Source organism: Balaenoptera acutorostrata, chromosome 2 (assembly GCF_949987535.1).
Source record: "Balaenoptera acutorostrata chromosome 2, mBalAcu1.1, whole genome shotgun sequence".
Classification (NCBI taxonomy): Eukaryota; Metazoa; Chordata; class Mammalia; order Artiodactyla; family Balaenopteridae; genus Balaenoptera; species Balaenoptera acutorostrata.
Window position 1 is genome coordinate 43649393 of NC_080065.1, and position 19965 is coordinate 43669357.

General features: G+C 38.6%; 1 protein-coding gene across 1 annotated transcript in view; it reads left to right on the top strand.

Annotated features, from left to right (window-relative positions):
* The window catches only part of ITGA1 (integrin subunit alpha 1), a 166781-nt gene that overhangs the window by 78432 nt on the left and 68384 nt on the right, over window positions 1-19965 (top strand). Inside the window, exons 7-8 of the mRNA XM_007195573.3 lie at window positions 10284-10432; window positions 14194-14344. Of these exons, the coding sequence (XP_007195635.2) occupies window positions 10284-10432; window positions 14194-14344 (300 nt within the window). The remainder of the gene's footprint in view (window positions 1-10283; window positions 10433-14193; window positions 14345-19965) is intronic.

Consider the following 19965-nt stretch of genomic DNA (forward strand, 5'->3'; position numbering starts at 1 on the left):
GTTTCCCATGGATCATTATGGAATCATGTTAGCTCCTGTCCACAGAATCTCCTGGAAGTAAGTGGAGGCCTCTGTACAGAACAGCCGAAGCTTTCCCTGATTCCTAGGGACCACAGTAGTGAGATGCATTCACTCAGGCAAGGATGCAGGTGAAGGGAGATCTCCAAAGAGCCCACCAGAAAGATAACACCTGTTGGCACCTACTCTATCTTAGGACAGCACCAGTCAAGTAAGAATTTCTGTACCCTGTATTTATCTTCCCTCCCTCCATCGGTGGAGATGTCAGATATTAGAGTTAGCAATCTGAGAGAAGAGGAGCAGAGAAACAAAGAAAGAGCCAGTCACGCCCTTTCCTCAACTACAGCCTTCTCAGCTCCCATAAGCCTTAGTAGGGGGAGGAGAGAAGATTTAACTATAAGTCAACTTTGATATTTTGTCTTATTGATTTTGTTTTAGTTTAGGTTGAACCGTATGAAATTGTTGCTATTTGATCATTTTTTGACCTACAAATACAGCACTTTCATGTGGTACAACCTAAATTAAAATATAGAGCTTTTTTTAAACAGACATTTTAAAACTAAAAATAATAAAAGTCATAAGACATTTATCTTTCCATCCAGTGAGAGTAGAAGAATTTCACCCTAAATAAGTTTTAAAGGGATCATGGGCCAAAAAAAAAATTTACATTCTAATTATACCTCATGAGTTCTTGTTTGTTATATCGATATTAATTACAATTATTCACTTGATACAAAAGGTAAAGATCAAATATTATGGCCTACTCTCTGCAGTCATAGATTTTTCATTTAGTAACTGCAGTTATTGGAAAGGAGTCTCAAAGATATGGAATGTTTCTGGAAGTAATTTTCACCTCCACAGAAAAAAAAAAGGAAGGAAGGAAGGAAAATAAATTTTAAAACTTTCATTAAAGTTTCCATATGACAATTAGTATACATTAGAAAAATGCAATGCAAGTGACAAAAACATTCACCTTAAATAGTTACTCAGAGTTTCTCCCATGTTTCTGTGTGGTCCCATTAACACTTTTTGCAAACATAGTCAAGGAACTTTTGCAAACCAGTTTTTTACCCAAGACAGAGTAAAGGCTGTAAAATTGTTTTGTAAAAAACCACCTATAAAAACAAACCTGAAACACTCTGAGCTTGCCATAAAAGATATGATGGTATAAACATTATGGAGGTCTTATTGATCCTCAATACCTAAACATAACATTGCTTTTAATAATAAATGAGAATGATATAAATATGCCATATACAAGTGCATTACCCTAAATAAAAGCAGTAAATTGTGAGGCTTGATATAAAAGTGAAATATACTAATGGAACAATGTCTAGACTGTTCCTATCAAGAGTATAGCATAATATTAAACCAGGTAAAATGAAAGAGGGAAATTAATTAAATTTTAGTAATATTATTTATCTTTCTTTTTACTACACATTTTATGGCCATTTCCCGAGGAGCCTAAACTATGAGGGCTGATTCACTGTTGTGAGGTCTGAGAAGAAACCTGTCTGAGCCGTGCAGCCATGTCCTCGTCAGTCAGGCTGTCGTTTCCGAAAGTGGTGCTGGGAAGGTGAACCTCCCTGCTCACTAGCGTCCTGGTCTCCGTTGTCCTCTACCTCCATTCATCACTCATCTGAGTTATTTTTCCCATGTAAAGTCTGGATCATGGAATTTCCCTGAGTAAAAATCTCCTATCCTTGCCTGTGGAATAATACCCAAGCTCTCCAGTGATTTATAAGACGTTCGTCACCTAGTGGCTTGTCATTCCACTGTCTCCTGCCTCCTTCCCTTCTTGCCCTGTAGCCACTCCTACCCTGGCCTTCCCTGAACACGTTGCTCTATGCTCACGTGATTCTCTCTGCCCGGAAAGCCCTTCTCCACCCCAGGCCCCATGTGCGAGGTAAACTTCTGAGACTCAGTTCAAATGTCACTTTCTCTGTCCTTTTCTGTGGTTATTCCCCCCACCCTTCCCAAGAAAAATCCCTTCCCCTCCATATTCCCACAGCATTTACACACCCTTCATCCACTGCTCTCTCACTCAGTGGCATCGCTTTTTGTTTCCTGAGTGCGTCTCTCCTGGTGGAATGTGAATTCCACAACGACATCATTGTGCCTTAATCCTTTTACTTATGGAATACAGCAGAGTTTCCTGCATTGCCTAGCACGTAGGAGGCAAGTCATTTATGTTGGAAAAATGTAATTTCTGGAATTTTTAATTTCTCCTTGTGTTAAAAATCATTATTGTACTGACCACCATCTCTCACTCTGCTTCATGAAGTCATTGAGCTAGAAGGGACTTGTTTGTGGGGGACACCCCAGACTCCCCTTTACATTGTGTTTCAGGCTTTTCTTTGGAGGTGTTCAACACATCTAGCCTCATTCACCTCTGGTCCTGATTTCTCCCATAGTCTTCCCCATTTTAACATCTTCTAGCCTTACATTTTTGAGCATGGGTCAATTTCATTGCAGCATCTTCCATCAAGCAAGAGACCAGCTAAAGACATCCTTTTCTTAGGACCTACATTTTTTTTTAAATAAGTTTATTTATTTTATTTATTTATTTTTGGCTGCATTGGGTCTCCGTTGCTGTGCAGTGGCTTTCTCTAGTTGTGGTGAGCGGGGGCTACTTTTCATTGCGGTGCGCAGGCTTCTCATTGAGGTGGCTTCTCTTGTTGCAGAGCACGGGGTCTAGGCACACGGACTTCAGTGGTTGTGGCACGCAGGCTTAGTTGCTCCGCGGCATGTGGGATCTTCCCGGACCAGGGCTCAAACCCATGTCCCCTGCATTGGCAGGTGGATTCTTAACCACTGCGCCACCAGGGAAGCCCAGGACCTACATCTTTAATTTACCGACTTTATTTGTGTTTCTGAGGAATCATTTCATCTACCTGTGAACCAGTCCTGTTCATCCCTCTCCATAGTGACAAAGGTTAAGCCAGGTTTCAGCTAACACAGCCTTGAATGGTTTGTGTTGACAGTTAATTTGGATTGAAGCCTGTATTACCACCACATTCATACTCTCACTTACTTGCAGTAGAAGCATGTTGTAGGGCAGGGCTTTTGCACCTTACTTTGGGGAAAGGAAACATAAAATGACCAGACGCAAAGTCTGAGCTCTTATCAGATTAAGCAATTGTACATCCTACAGAAACACAGAAAGCTTTACTGTGCTTCCCTGTCATTACACCCCTAAAGAAGCTATTGCTTGGATAATGTTAATTGTTGAATGAAAACCCAGAAACTTAGCTCATTTTGGGCATTAAAATTTAGGCGCTGGTGTTATAACTCTAACTTAAGAATACAAGGTAATCGTATAATTCTAAATGAGGAAATAATTCCATTCCTTCATGATTCTTTGACTCAGTATACTTAATAGCTATTTTAAACACTTCTCTTTTCTTAAAACTCCCTTGTCATTCTGTTGTGACTTTAAGTTTTATGAGAAAAAATTAGTGATTTTTATGATTTCTAACAGCATCATTCCTTCCATATTCCTCACACTCACTTTCCTCCTTGTTCTTTTCTACCCCCAAAAGAGAAAAAGCCGTTTGGATAATTAATTCATTTTAATTTAGCAGATATTTATGAAGTATCTTATTGGTCAAGTATTATGCTAGATGTGATAGCAATATAAATAACAAACTCTAATACTTTGTCCCTAATCCTGAAAAATCTTCCAACTTAGAAATGAAGTAAAGTCTTGTATTTGGATAATTGCAATGCATGACAGTGTGACATAAATATAACAAGGGTGATTAAAGCAGAACAATTCATTGATCTTTACGAGTAGATAACTCAATATTAGAATAAAGCAATGTTTTGCAAGCTATGTTGTTTGAGGTGTTGAATATGTTCCTTACAAAAAAATATTCTCTTAAATAAAAATAAAATACATCAGGTCTTCCAATTCGTGATTCACAATGCATGTTTTCATATTAAAGATTCCGGGAGCACTTTCAAAAGAATCCACTTATGAGTCAGAGTAGAGCAATTCAGGAGTGAGAGAAAGCCTTGTTCTTTTGCTCCATTTGAAATGTGTGGCATTTTTTTACTTAACATAAATAGCAGAGGGAGGCAGACAGACAGAGACAGAGAAACTGTTATACTTTGTATTAACAATTGCTTTCCAAGATTATTTGATCATGGACTCTTCTTAAAAAATCATACCTAGCAGCTGAGAGAGTTAGTATTCCCTGGAAAAGGGGTAAGGGAATATTAGTTTGGGGCTTATCTGAAACATGATTGCAAATTTTATGTTTAAGTGGAAAGTTCTAAGTGTTACAAACCTCTTGTTCATGTAACAGAATCCTCAGCCAGTTGTGTGCCTGGTTTATGCTATAACGTGAATCACCTCTTACTTCTGTTTGGACTTAGATTGTAATTACAACTGCTTAATCAGGAAGTTCAAACTGCATCTCCCCAGGAGCTAAATGTGTCCCTTACAGTTGTCTCTGAAAAGTAACTTTTCTTTCTACTGTGGTCTATCCCCCCTTTATAAGAATCTACTGTTACTATCTTCATCTACTCTTTTACTGATGCCATAAGCTGCTCTACCCATTCTCCCTTAAAGAAAGCCCACATTTAACCCAGTTTCTCCTTTTAGCTGCCAGCTCTGCCTACTTTCTTGCATTTAGCAAAAATGACTAGAATCTTTCCATCTTTACTATTCCTCACCAGCTCTCTACTTAACTCCACCTTCTGGGTCTTGTACCATTCCAATGCAATTGGCCCCTTCAAGTCAAATATGATGATTATTGATTGTTTATCTTTCCGCAAATTCTGGAATGATTTAAATGTCTTTACTGATCATCCTTGACAGATTTTCCAGGCTCAAGCCTGCTTTGCTTTCCTCCCATTCTACTATCATACTCTGCTGTCTGTTCTTTACCTGGGTAGCTCATTCAGAAAGCTGGATCCTCCTTCCTCCATGAGGGCCTTACAAGTGAGACAATAAATGTGCTTGCGATTCTCCCTCCTCCTGTTTCCTCACCAGGTGTGTTCATCACTTTTTATCTCATTATTTAATTCTCATACTTATTTGACTCGGTTGTAGATGCACGTATACCCATTATGCTAGTACAAATCTGTTTCACCTGCCTTAAATTACAAACTAAGCTGGGACTGAAACTATTTCTACTAAAGTGGGTCTCACCAGTACTCAGCAAAGCATTACATATGTTTTGTGATTGGAGCATTCTCCTGTGATGAAAGTTAGTAAATGGCGCCCTTTTCTGGGGAAGACACAGCTGACCTTATTCTGTCTGGTTCCTAAGGAAATAAGAACCCCTGTGTCAGCCGGAGACCTACACTGAATGTCATTTTCCTGAGATGTGAGTTCCCACTGCCCACTCTTCTAATTTCCCACACTTCTTTCTATCTCTCTTTTTCTGTTTATCATTATTTCCCTACTATCTCAGTTTTCTACTTGCCTATGTGAAATGTTATAGTCATCTAGTAAGAATGTATGAGGGTCAACTGTGAGCAAAGCAAAACAGTGGTACAGGATAAGAGAATACCACAAGCTATGATGCAGTCCATGCTCTTTACCCCTGCTTGCCCCTTCCGAGCTTATAATGGAGTTGGGAGATAAAGCAGGCGTACAAAAGTTGAGAAGAATGCAGGGCTCACAGGAGCAGCACAGACAAGTTTGCTTCACAGTTTGAAGAAGGGGAAGATCAGTATGGACTCTTGGCAACGAGGTGGACAAAGCTGCAGAGAAAGTGAACCTTGAATTGAATCTTACCAAATGGGTAGACTTAGCTTAGTTGGAGGGAAAAGGAAGGGCATTTGGTCTGGGTAGAGTTCAACCTGAGGCGTCCTAAAGATGAGGATGAATAAAGAAGGTAGGGCCAGACTGTTGAGTGGCTGAAAGTCAGGAGGAAAAAACTGAATTTTAACCTATAGGCCTAGTATTTCAAAAGCAGCTTGAAGCTTTATCTATTCTCTATTTTAATTACAAGTACAATTCTCTTTTAAAGTATATTTCAAAACCCTTGATGGAGGCAATGAAGAGTTATTGGAGCTTTTGAACAAGGAAGACACATGATAAAAGCAGAATTTAAAGACACTAAATCTACTATTAATATGTAGAAGGATTTGAGGAAGTGGAAATGGAGGGAGGGAGATCAGCAGTGGAAAGACCCATGACTGCCGTGGTCCAGGTTCAAGGCAATGATGTCTGGCCTGGGCTGAAGAAGGAATGCAGAAACATAGATAATAGCTGCCTTAGATCCAGTTCCCCAGAAGCAGACTCTGAGAGGAGGAGTCCAGTGATAGCAATTCATGAAGGGAGTGCTTCCAAAAGAAAATAGGAAGGGATTTGGGGGAACAAAACAGAGCAGCCACAGAGGACAAGCAAGCACGTGAGTTCAGGTGAAGTCATGGCCTCAGCCTGATCTGGAAGGGGCTCCAAGTTAAGTCGAGGAGCTGGTCTTGCATTTTCCTGCACTCAGGCATTACCTATGGATCAGGGCAAGGGGTGAAGAGGGAGAAAACTCCCAGGCACTTCTGACTCTTTGAACCTTTGGGGCAAAGCAGCTCTAGCAGTCCAAGGACAATCATCTGAGGAAAGTCTCAGGTGGAGCTGTTAGAAGCAAAGTGTACAGAAAGGGTAAGGGAACAGGCAGTTATAAGTTCTCTTATATCCTAACGTTTACAAAAAATAAGCTTATAAAAGTGAGATATATGTTAAGTAGTAAGAGAGATAGATGATAGATGATAGATAGATAGAAGATATAAAGCACTGATCTCTGACATACCAAGGTGTCACATCTTCTGCTATTCCTGGTGTGAAGATAATTTTTCCAGATAATCCAATTCATAGTAATCAGTTCATAGTATGTTCTATAAGATATGGAAAGTGCGTTGTAAATGTAAAATGTTACATCACAAAGCAGCCTTATTTAGCTGACATGACTTCCATCTCTTCTCATGTGAATTCCTCCCCATGTATAAATGAGATGCTATTCTTTTCCTGAGGAGTTAATAGCTTATCACTAGAATTTGATCGAAGGGAACAGTACACTCATTAGTAAAAAGTAGTAGGATTGCTGGGCAGTGCTATGTGCAACCGCATTTGGGATTCATGAGCAAGACTTCAAAGTGAGACCAGTCTACAAGGTATGTGATTTTTGTCTAACAAAATTCAGTGTCATAGGATTACACACAGAGAAGGAGATATTTGGACTTAACCGGAGTTGGAAGTTAGCCAAGTTAGTTAATGGAGGGAAAAAAAGGTTAAAGTAGTTAAATGTTTGCAAGTAAATGATTATGGTGATGGATCATGGAATCTAGGCTGGGTACAAAAAAAAAAAAGATAAGATCTGTGAATTAATTAGATGTCTTAATGTGGTCAAGGAATTGATGAATTGGATATACTAAGTAAATGAGCTGAAGTTAATGATCAGAGAGAAGAACACTTGACATTGAGATTGAGGTGCTGCAATTTTTCCAGATGACAAGGTGAAGGCTAAGACCTTGGAAGTGGATGACATAGGCAAACTGGAGGAAAATATTACTAAAGCCAAGGAAGTCAAAGAAATGAGAGACTAGGGTGTTCAGTAGATTCTTCCAGGTAGTAAAATGTCCAAGAATAATGACAGGAGTTTTCAAAGTTCTTTAGTCTCCTGCTTAATCAAATCTAAACAAAGAGAAATAAAAACAAAACCAACTCTGTAAGACACCCTGAATGGATGAGCAATTAACTTCCACAGCAGCATTTATTCACCTTGGTACCATAAATTAGGTATAATGATTACCTAAGTAACAAAATCATTTTACTTTTATTTACCCTGAGCATTTATATACACAAAGACAATGTCAAACCTACATGGTTTCCCTTGATAATTTTTCAGTGTCTCCCTGGATTACTAATTAAAAGCTGTTAGGGTCATTGGGAAAAGAATTTTAAATCTATTCAGAAAGTAATAGATAACTGTACATAACATTTAATTGTCAAGGAAATAACCTGAATTGGAGTCATGGGAGACTAATAATTGTCTTTTTCCAATTATAGTAGCACATAGTCTTGGAACAGATGGTGACAGATATTAGGTGAAATATACAGTCAAAGAGCAAACCTAACCTGGATGTGGATTGAGCAGATTTTGTGTTTATTCAGCTTATGGTGTACTTTCTCTTATACTTGCATATGTTCTCTAATTATTTCTTATTTATCTTATACCTGACTCAGCAATTCTAAGGAAGGATTTGCATATTCCATTTCTTTTTAAAAAATATGATCTATTTACTTGTTTGTTTTATCGTATTTTCTAATGTATCTCAGTTGGCTAGCTAGCTACCTGATCTCATTGAGTAGCCATGAAGTGGCAGCAGCATTTAGCAAAAGCTGAGGTGATTAGAAAATGGGGGTGTGTCAGCTATATGCCAATTTTTTAAAAAAGAAAAAAAATTTAATTTAAAAATAAAAGAGGAGACTTAAGTGGGAACATAATTCTATGTGCTGTAACAAGTGAGTTTACACCTATAAAGATTTAACACAAGCACCTAAAAAACAAAATATGACTAGAAAAAAAAAAAGAAAATGAGGGGATTTGGGCGAGGTAAGTTTTTACTGAGACAAAATAGAGAGATGAAGGATACACATCCTAGACTAGGCCTCCTTCTGCCCCTTCATTATGGAAAGTGAGTTTTTTTTAACTCAGCTTCTTCATTTATAAAATGTGATACTAATTTATGTTACTATAATTTGAATAAGTTAGGAAAGAAAGCTAAAAAAAGCAGTAAAAAATATAGGATAGTATTAAGGCATGGTGGCATAATTGCTCCAGGTTGTCTAGTATACTCCAGAAGGTAGCGCAGAGACGATAAAGATTATGTTTAATTGGGAGTTCTCTTATTTGTTTCTGCAAGTGCCAGGGTATGCTTTTGGTTTCCAAAAGAACCAAGCTGTAGAAATGTATCTATAAATCAGACAAATAATTAAGCCTAAAGATTTCTGACAACAGTGACATCAAGGGAAGTACAAGGTAGATGCTGATCATTTATGCCGTTTGGAAATAGGATCAGACTTGGAAATAAGACTGGCTGAACAATGGGCAAACTAGACAACTGCCTGGAAAGAAAGCAGCCCTTTCTCAAGTTACTTCCCCTACCTAAGAAATGAAGTGCCCAGAACTCCTACATTAAAAAGACATTCCTTTGGGTAAAGAATTCTCTGAGTCCCTAATTTTGGGGTAGGAAGGTTAAACAAAAAGTAACTTCAGGCACAATTCTTGATATAGATTAGCTTATTGGTTCACATAAACCTTCAAAGGAGGGTGTAGAAAAAGGATAAGGAAAATGGGCAAGGGGTGGGGGAGGGTATGGAGCAAGGGAAATCGAAGCAGTGGCACTTAACCTTCTAAGTCATTTTACTTCATGATGGCTCTGCCGTTAGCTGCCTGCATTATCCAACCTGTAGGAAAGAAAGAATGAAAGGAGAATGGAAGTAAGAGAGGGAAGACAGAGAACAAGAAAAGAGAGGGAAGGGCTGATTTAGGAGATGTGGTGCTACAGCTGAGCTACATAAAGCAGGAAGCACATGTGTGTCTTTGCCAGATACATCCCCTGCTTATTCTTCCAACTTCATCTTGCCCCACTCTCCCCTCCTAGCTTGGTCCAGACTCACTGACTTTCTTTCTGTTCTTAGAGCCCCTACCTCTTCCCCATCTCAGCTTCTCCACTTGCACAGTTCCCTTTGTGTGGACCCCATCCTCCCTCTCAGCCACCATCAGAACAGGTCTCCACCCTTCTAGCACATGTCTTTTAAGTCTCAAATATCACTTCTGAAAGGCCTTCCCTGAGCCTTCACTTTAAATTAGGCTCCTAGGTTATACTTGCCAATAATAGCTTTTCTGTTACAGCCCTTTTCACAGTTTATGATTGAACCTGTATTTAAATGATTCTTGTGTTTAATCTCTCTCTCCCTCTAGTTTAGAAGCTCCATGAAGGCAGAGGCCATGTCAGTTTCATGTTCTACCCCCTCCCCAAGCTTACCAGAGTCATTCAGTAAACACTGTTGAAGAGATAAGCCAGTCCTTTGAGAGGTTTAATAACAACACTTTCATTTGTGTTCTTTGGCATCCACAAATGGCAATGATCATTACTGTCAAAGTAGAAAGATTTGTGTACTGATAGAGTTTTAAACTCATCTGAAAGACTAAAATGTATTATTACATCTGATGCATATGTTTAAACGCAAAAAAATTGAAACAGGGAAGTCTGCTAGATGGATAACTCACAGTGGCTTGGTATTTCAGGTTGGAATTGTACAATATGGAGAAAATGTAACCCATGAGTTCAACCTCAATAAGTACTCATCAACGGAAGAAGTGCTTGTTGCAGCAAATAAAATAGTCCAGAGAGGTGGCCGCCAGACGATGACAGCCCTTGGAATAGACACAGCAAGGTATATGGATAAAAAAATAAGCCAAAGTAAAAGACTGTGCAAAAATAACTGCTTACGATCTAGCCCTTTGGAGTATTAATTGAACAGTTGCCTTAGCAATATTTAAAGCCATCTTGTTGAAAAGAGATTCAACTGATTAACTAATAGTTATAGGATCAAATTTTTCTGTATTACAATCTCATCACTCTTCTTATCTTACCTCTTATTCCAAGGCTTTGATTGATGGAGAATCAGTCCAAAAAATCACGGTAGTTTACGGCATCACATTCTTGGGTACTAAGACATAATATTAGATAATATCTTTTCCTTTTATTCTTTGTTTTCAGCTTCTAGGAATCTCAATCTAAAAAAATGGATTAATATCAGTCTGCTTCTACTCAATATATATCTATACCCTAATATGTCTATAATTTTACAGCATTTTACAGATTTAAATTTTACGGATTTAGGGTTATTGAAGCTCTCAAATAAGAGTTTTTAAGAGGGCAAATTAAATGTTGTCTTATTTGAAATCATTTTCAGTGAAAAGATTGAAAAGAAGTGGAGGGACTTCCCTGGTGGTCCAATGGTTGGGACTTTGTCTTCCAATGCAGGGGGTGCGGGTTCCCACATGCCTCACGGCCAAAAAAGAACCAAAGCATAAAACAGAAGCAGTATTGTAGCAGGTTCAATGAAGACTTTATAAATGGTCCACATCAAAAAAAAATCTTTAAAAAAAAAAAAGAAAAGAAGTGGAAAGGATTTCATGATTTGTGCTCTCTCTCTTTCTTCTTTACTTTCTCCAAATTCCCTCTAATTCACATCCCTCCCTTCCTCCCTTCTGCAGTTTCCTTCAGGGAGCACACATAACCCACCCTGTGGTTGAATTTCATTCTATAAGAACCTATAGAACTGTCCTTTTCTTACAATGTTCAGCTCCTCTTCTCTGTATTTTTTCTGATCTCACTCAGCTCTTATCTTTTGCTGTTTCTCCCCTTAATCATCATGAAAGCTTCTGAACAAAAACTAAACACCAAAATCATGGGAAATCTAATGGTCAGTTTGACTAATGTTAAGGATCCTTCTCTTAAGTGCCTTCAACTTCTGGACACTCAGCTGATTCTGAAGAGTTGATTACCCATGCCCTCACTTCACCTGCCTGCTAAGATCAGTGTTTTAAGGGGGCTGAAACAGTTAATATGGATACTCCAAAGAATGGGTTGGATTTTCAAAAATTTAAAATTTCATGTGCAGCTTTAGACTCATAAATGTTAGAAAAGCATGTGGTTCTAGTTATATGGGGCCCATGAGAAAAATAACCACAAACAGATGGGGTAATTTTACATTTACCTGCCCGTAGATCACCAATTTGCATGCACAAAAGCGCACACATTTAGGTGTGCTGAGTGTGCACTCTTAAATAATTGACTAAATGTGACCACACATTCAAAGTAAATCAAAGTGTTCTTTGAAAGCTCTGAGCCTGTAGGGAACTTTGTTTTCCAAAGGCAACCGCTTAAGATGAATATTCATCATTGAAAACTAACTGAAGAAATATTCTGGCTGCTTTTGCTCCTACATAAATACCACTCTAAATACCATGTCCCTATATGGTTTTTGCCTATGTGTTTCACAGAGGGTCTAGCTGTAGGACACAGAGTTTATTGAGTTTTGTATATAAATAAGACTCCATAATGATATTACTAAGTACTCTTCTTATATCAGTTTTTCATGTTTAAGTTTATTTTTAATTGCTCTTGATTCCTTTCAGGCAGGACCAGTTGCAAATAATATTTCTAAATTTTTAGAATCCTTTACCTCCATTTTCAGTGTCTCCCAGTTCAAAATATTTTTGTGTCCCCTTATCTCTATCCCAAATTTTCTTTCTTTTCATTGCTTCACGTGTTTAATCATAAGGCCTGGATTCTCCTGTCCCAAAGAAAGGGATTCTCCTGGGATATGTTAATGTTTAAAAACATGCAGGGAAGTCAATGCTTATTTTAAAGAAAGAATACTGGATGGTGGTAATTGGGGGTCAAGGGCAATTTGCTGAAGATATTTGAAACAGAAAGGGTATACTCAAGAGCTCTGCCATAGAAAGGCAGCCCTGGTTTCAGAGCTACCAGATTTTCTTTAAGGAAGGTCGTTTAATTGTCTCCTTCAGCTGATGTTCATTTAGTTATGACCTTGATCTTAAAGAGAATTAGGAAGTTTTGGTGATCCTCTAAGGAATTAGAACTGTAAAAAGGATTAAATCTTATCATATCCATGTCCAAACTTCATTTAAAGACTAGCCTTTAACATCTGTTTTTCACCTTTGTCTGTACATAGAAAGAACTCAGAGAACCTGTTTGTGTAGTGTAGAGGGCAGAGACACATTTTGCCAGTGATCAATATATTTTTTTAAATAGCTTCTTTTTCTCTTTCGAAACTTTTAGGAAAAGTTGAAAATGTAAAAAACAGTACAACAAAATCCTATGTACACATCAAACAGAATCAACAGTTGTTAACATCTTGTCATATTTGCTGTTAGTCCTTTTAAAGGAAAAATAAACACAGATAAAATCTCTTTGCTCACATCACAAGGATCCTCTCTCCCTGCTCACAAAATACCCACTACTGTGCATTTACTATGTATCTACAGTAGAGCTAATGTGTACCATGGCAAACTGTTGGAAGGTGAAGGACAGGTGTTTCTTTGGTATATCTCAACGGCAGCTCTTTGTCCTTATGACCAAAGTAAAATATTTAAAATGACTATTCAGCACAATGATTGCTGCATTGTACACCAAAATCTAAAAAATATTATATGAAATCCATTCATTGTTTCAGTCCTAAGTAAAATGTACTCTTCTTTTCCAAGGCTCCAGAGGGGAAAGTAGTTGAGTAAAAGAAAGTAATAGAGGGAAAGTGTGCCTGAGTGTGTGTGTGTGTGCGTGTGTGTGTATGTAGAAGGTACAAAACAGACAAAAATTGTCAGTTTCCCGTATCTTCCATCTCTTTCCATAAATGCTTGTTGAATTAAATCAAAATTCCTTTCTTTGAAGTTAGGTTATAGCATTTTTCCTTTCTCTCCATGCCACCTCCTCCCACCTCACCCCCAGCAGCTTGTGTCCTAAAACCTAGTTCAGACTTTCATAGCTACGCCAAACCCTCCTTGCCCCCCAGAACCCTGCTCTGTCACTGACTCAGACCACTGCCATCTGCAGTCTTTAATTCCTATGTCTGAATTTTTACCCCACATCCAAGCGCACTCTCAAGCACTCACAGCCATACAAATACTCTGTTTTCTCCCATGCCCCCTCCATAGCTTACAGGATGTCCAAGCTGTTCTGTGAATGTCAGAGTAGGTGGGGGAAGTGAGGACTAAAGCAAAAGCTCTGCCAAAAGCAGAAGGAAAGAGGCCTGTCAAGCAAGAGAAGGAGTGTTTACAGAAAAAGGAGTGACTGGGAAAGTATTTAAAATCTGACCTTCTCTAAATCTGCTGTATGCTTGTCACACTCTCCCTTTGAAGTTTCCAAAGAATGAAAGACTGCTGCCTTTTGTTAATGGGGTCTATGGTGATTGGCAAAATGGTAACCTCTCCATCATCTGGAATAAGTCTTAAACTATTACAAACAATGAGCATCATGCCTCCCAGCTTGAACAGTGGGCAACAATGTTGATCTTGGAGGGAAAGCACTGGGCTACCTGGAGTTGGCAGTGTTTTCATTTTGTTTATCACTTTGCCTAACCTTGGGCTGGTGTTTTATTTGCTGCTCTTTTGTCTGTGATTATTTCAGGAAAGAGGCTTTCACTGAAGCCCGGGGTGCCCGAAGAGGGGTTAAAAAAGTCATGGTAATTGTGACTGATGGAGAGTCCCATGACAACCACCAACTGAATAAGGTCATCCAGGACTGTGAGGAGGAAAGCATTCAGCGGTTTTCCATAGCTGTAAGTACAGGGCTAGAGATGGCTTTCAGGCTGCGGTGTGAAGACCAAAGCTGTGTGCATATCATGGTTATGTTATGAGAGTTACACAAACAAGGTCGAAAAACAGAAACTTCTCCATTTGGAAGTAAACTCTATGGGGGCAGGATTGGGTCTTGCCCCTTCTGTGTCTTCAGCAACCGACACAGTGCCAGGCAAATGGAGACTCAGCAAACAATCACTACAAGAAAGGAAGGAAGAAAATAAGGAAAGATAAAAGGAGGAAGAAGGGAGAAAATACATAAGAAGAAGGAAGGAAGGGTGAGAGAAAGAAAGGGACAGAAATAGGGAGGGGAAAAGAGGAAGGGGAAGGGGGGAAAGATGGAGGGATGGAGGGAGGAAAGCTATATGCCTTCAGCCTAGGGGGAGGGGAGTTTCTTAAAGTGATTTTTTAAAATAAGTCAGAGAACAAAAGATTTCAGAACTCTAAAAGTTCAACCAAAATTGTTTTTCAACAAAATCCCTTTCATTTATAGTAACAACAGATAGTACCCACAATTGTTTTTCAGCATTTAATCAGTGATCTTTCCTTTTTCCCTTTCAAAAGTGTGATCAGTGAAAGACACTCCACCCAATAGTAGGTAGGGAAGAAAAAGAGATTCATCCCTGATAAAGTCCCAGAACACACAATTGATTCACTTCTTCCCTGGGGCAAGGTGACTGTACTTCTTATTTTATAACCAAGATAACTAGGTTGTAAACATTTGCAACATTTTCTTTCTCATTTGGGGTACAAGATGTAAAAAAAAAAAAAAAAATAAAACATCTCATTATTTCTCTTTCCCTTTGTTGTTACTTTGGTAAGTTATCTTTTGCCAACTGTTATTCAATCGATTATTACCTCTCCTGTTACTATAGCTATTTTGATCTTTTCGGTGGTTGAGAATAATTCCATATGGCTCAGCCTTCACTCAAGAGATACTGTCCACAATTAGAGTCTATGCTCGGTCTCTTTAGTATGCAAAGCCAGCGCATGCCCAGTTTGTCCCACACAACCGGGTACCAGAGGTGCCATCATTTGTTCACCTTCTTCCCAGGGGATATAGTCTAGCATTCCAGGTACCATAGATGCAGGCCATGAGCTGACTTAACCATCAGCAGCATTCACAACGTTCGGGAAACCTCAGTGGAAAGAAAGTATCTATCAATGGATTGCTTCTTAATTTTAAGTGAATCTTATATCACTTTTGCATTGTATCTGGCTACATAATCAGTATTTCTTGCCCTTAAATCTCTGTTTCCCTTTGTTGTATCCCTGGTTGATAATTCATGCTTTGCCTCTTATCTGGTCAAAAAGAGGTCTCATGATTGCATTAATCTTCCTGGAGAACCATAAACTCATGAGTTCCTTTCCCATTTTAATCAGTGAATTAGCATCAAACTGATCTTTGAAATGGTATAAAAAAAGTGTAGGAAACTTTCACTTTAGCAATAATTATTTATTTTCCTAATTCATATTTTTTCCTCAGTGAACCTTATATTTTTTTTAGTTTGTGCCAAACTAGGAAATAAGACATTTATTTTACTTTCTCTCTTTGTTTATTCACACAGAAAGGTTTCAGACATTTCTCCACGTCTATTCATGATGCATGAGATCAAATGTTCATGGGGGTCTGGCCCTATTATTTCCTGGACTGTTCCGCCTACTCCATCTTTTTTTTTCCCCACCATTTGATCCTGAACACCAGAGAGATATGTTTTGGGGAGAGACAACACTCAAAAAAGATTGATTACTGAAAGTATAAGCACTCTGTGATAAAACTGCACACATTTCCTGTGAAACATTCAGATTTGGTGAGGGCTGAGCTGGTTTGAGGACCCTATGGCATGGTCTCTATTCTGTCACTTGAGGATATTAGACATTGCTAGCAGGAGACCGTTTTATATTCAGATTCTAATCTTAGGTGGTAATGGCGGGGGATTGTAATGGCTGTGAAAGTGTATCACCTACAGCATTCAAATGAAAATAAGCAACTTAGAAAGTATCTTAGAATTTCATTCATTTGCACACAAAAGACACTGTGCTACATGTAAATGAGCCTTACACTTTACATTTGACATATTTGCCTCAAGGGAGTTTCAATTCTGAATGTCTATTCCAGGTAAATATTAGCAGAACACCAAATGCCTGGGCTTGACGTATTTGTATTAAGCGAAACAGAAGTAATTTTTAAGTATTATTTTGTATCTCTTTTGATTCATGGAAAATAATGTTTTTACCAGCTACCAGACCCTTGGGTGAAGGATCAAAATACATTTCTCCCTGTTTTCATTTTTATTCTGTGATGCAAAATAGTTCAAACTGGATGCAAGTCATAGTAATTCCAGGGAATTCTTTTCTCTTATAGCTTCTTCTAAATATATGCTCCCATATTACGTTTATACATTTTACTTTTATTAAGTGTGTCACTTGGACATCTTCCCCATTGAACTTTACCCATTTGTCTCTGTCCTGTGACCTAGAGCACTAAATATCTGACAATGTTTACATCACAGTTAAGAACCTAAATTATGCGTAGTCCAAGAGTCTTTACAATTTTTGTGTATTTTCAACTACATCAACTTGTAAGTGAAATGGAAGTTAACATGTCAATTCAATAGTGAAGCTAGAATACGGTAAATAGGAACCAAGGAGGAAAAATAGTGACTTTTCAGCCCAGGATGTCATATATATAACTTACAAAATAAATTAGGTAAATCAATGGGGACTCAGAAGGCTTCACACCATACAGAATTTGTATAAATCTAAAAGAAATCCATGCATAGCAAAACTGCTGGCAAAAGAGGCGTCTGCCAGTGTGTGCAGAGGAGAAGACCAAGCAGAGAGTGAGGTGTTGAGCAAGGCCCCAGTGATCCTGAAACCCACACCGTGGATGGATTGGAGACTCCAGAGCTCGGAGACTGCCTTTTCCATCCTTAGTCTAGGGCATGTACATCCAGCTATGGTGAGATACCCAGCTATAGGAAGAGCATCTTAATTGTTTTTAAATAAGAGAAAGGATTTGTTCAATGTAATAAGAGCAAGTGGTCCTTGGGTTTTCCCTCTCTATTTGGACAATTCTCTACTACCATTCCATTAATTCTCTTACCCCTCAAGCAGCTAAAGTGGGAAAAGCACTAGTGGCCTCTGTTCAAATATAAACCACTTCTGATGTTTGGCATTTGCTTTTCAGCCAGATAAACAAGAGCTAAGTTTTTGTGTTCTGATTCGATTTGTAAGCTGCTGGTATAGATCTTCCTACATAAATCTGGACGTAGTAGTTGAGAGTAATTTCAAAAATCAAAAAAGCTCCCCAAACAGTGTACCAATTGTCTTAGAGCCACCTCTAGTTTTCCTAAATCGTGCACTTTCTTCAAAGCAGCTCAAAGTTAGTCACATACAGTGAGGCATTTTGCCTCTAAGAACGTTTTACAGATGTAGGAGCTACGAAACTGACAAGGGCACTGGAGTGACTCCACTGTGGTCCTGGAGCTTAGGAGGGGGTTCAGATGCTGCAGTACTTCCTCTGGGCTCCTCCAACAAGGGGAAGGAGCCAGGAATAAATCCCCCACCCCCTTCTCACTAGGAAGGAAAATTTGAGAACCAATGCACTTGCTGATTGACTACTTGCCGCCCAGCTCCTTTTGTCACATTAACATTTAGCGTACATTACAGCGATTCAGTTGTTGATCTTAAACCATTATGCGTTTTATGATACAAATAAACAAGTATGTTGTAGGTCATAAACAACAACACTGAAAACAATAATTTTAGTTATTGTCTTTCTGCAAGTGAAAATCTGTACCCATCTTAATAAAAATGTCAGTTTTTAAATCTACCATTCTAAATCTAACATTAAAAAATACGTGTAGTATGGGGCTTCCCTGGTGGCGCAGTGGTTGAGAGTCCGCCTGCCAATGTAGGGGACACGGGTTCGAGCCCTGGTCTGGGAAGATCCCACATGCTGCGGAGCAGCTGGGCCCGTGAGCCACAAATACTGAGCCTGCGCGTCTGGAGCCTGTGCTCCGCAACAAGAGAGGCTGCGATAGTGAGAGGCCCGTGCACCGCAATGAAGAGTGGCCCCCACTTGCCACGACTAGAGAAAGCCCTCGCACAGAGACGAGGACCCAACACAGCCATAAATAAATAAATAAATAAATAAATAAATAAATAAGTAAATAAAAATTAAAAAAAAAAAATACGTGTAGAAGCTGAGAGCAGGCGGCTGAGGGGAGGTGGGGGGACCCATGTGCTCAGAGGAGGGGGGACAGGGCTGGGCGGCCAGAAGACCCAGACGACCAGCACTGACACCTCTGCCTGCGCCCACCTGCCCACGTGTCCAAGATCCAGCCAGCCCTCCATGCAGAACTGTGGTTGGGGTCTCTTTCAGTTCTTCTTTGCCAACAGGACTTTGAAAGCACCATAGAGGTCTCTGTTGTTAATGATGCCAGACAAATCTATGACTATTATTTAAAAGTGGAAAGTAGAGCTAGAAAAGTCTAGTATCTTTGTGGTCATTGGAGGTCATGATTCTTCTCCCCAAGAAGTCGGATATTCTAAAAAATCAAGCAATAGCACAGAGTTCATGGTCTTACCTTTGCTTTTTGGATTCCAGGAGCACAGAATTGAATTAATCATGATCCTTGGTTCAGGAGAGTTTCTCATCATTGTTGAAGCATGGCCCACTTTGTTTGTTTCTGTGTTTATAATTGTACCTTCATACTTATCGTAATAGCATTATAAGCATCCATGGATGTACTACCCAAAATGAGAGCTAGCTTGGTCCTCTGACAACTTACATCTGACCACATTCACCACCTGCCTTCCTCCACCTGGTAACCATCAGCCCAAATCCTATATTCATCATGTCTTGCTCTCTTTTTCTAAATAGTCCTTTGGTAGCTGTACATATCTGAAAAAATTAATTTTAAAAGGTTTACTTCTTTTTAACTTTATAAAAAGGGTTTCATGCTGTATACAATATTTCAAAACTTTTAAAACTTAATATTATATTGTAAAGATTCATCCATATTGTTGCATAGCATTATAGTTTATTCAATTTTTCAAAATTGATGAAACACAAACAGTGCAAAATTTCGGTGTGAACACTGTGCACAAAGTGAACAATCTGATGAGTTTTGACACTTGTATACATCCACATAACTGACACCGTAATTAAGGTATAGAACATTTCCATAAAACACAGAAATTTCCCTTGTACTTTCTTTCACTTTTAATATTCACCTTCCATAGCAACCACTGATGTAACTTATACCATCATAGCTTAAGTTGCCTATTCTATTTTATATAAATGAAATCATCCAGTATGTACTCTTTTGTGTTTAGCTTGTCACTCAACATAATGATTATACATGATATTTTCTGTATTGGTGATTCATTCTCTTATTATCATTATTATCTATTGTATGAATATAACACAATTTGTTGTATACTGATTATGGACATTTGGGTTGTTTCCAGTTTGTGTTGTTATAAATAATGGCGCTATAAGTGCCGATTAAAAAAAATGTAAAAACCCAGGTAATAATCTTCAGGTAACACTTGCAATGAGGTAGAGGCTAAATTTTTCTATCTTATTACAAAA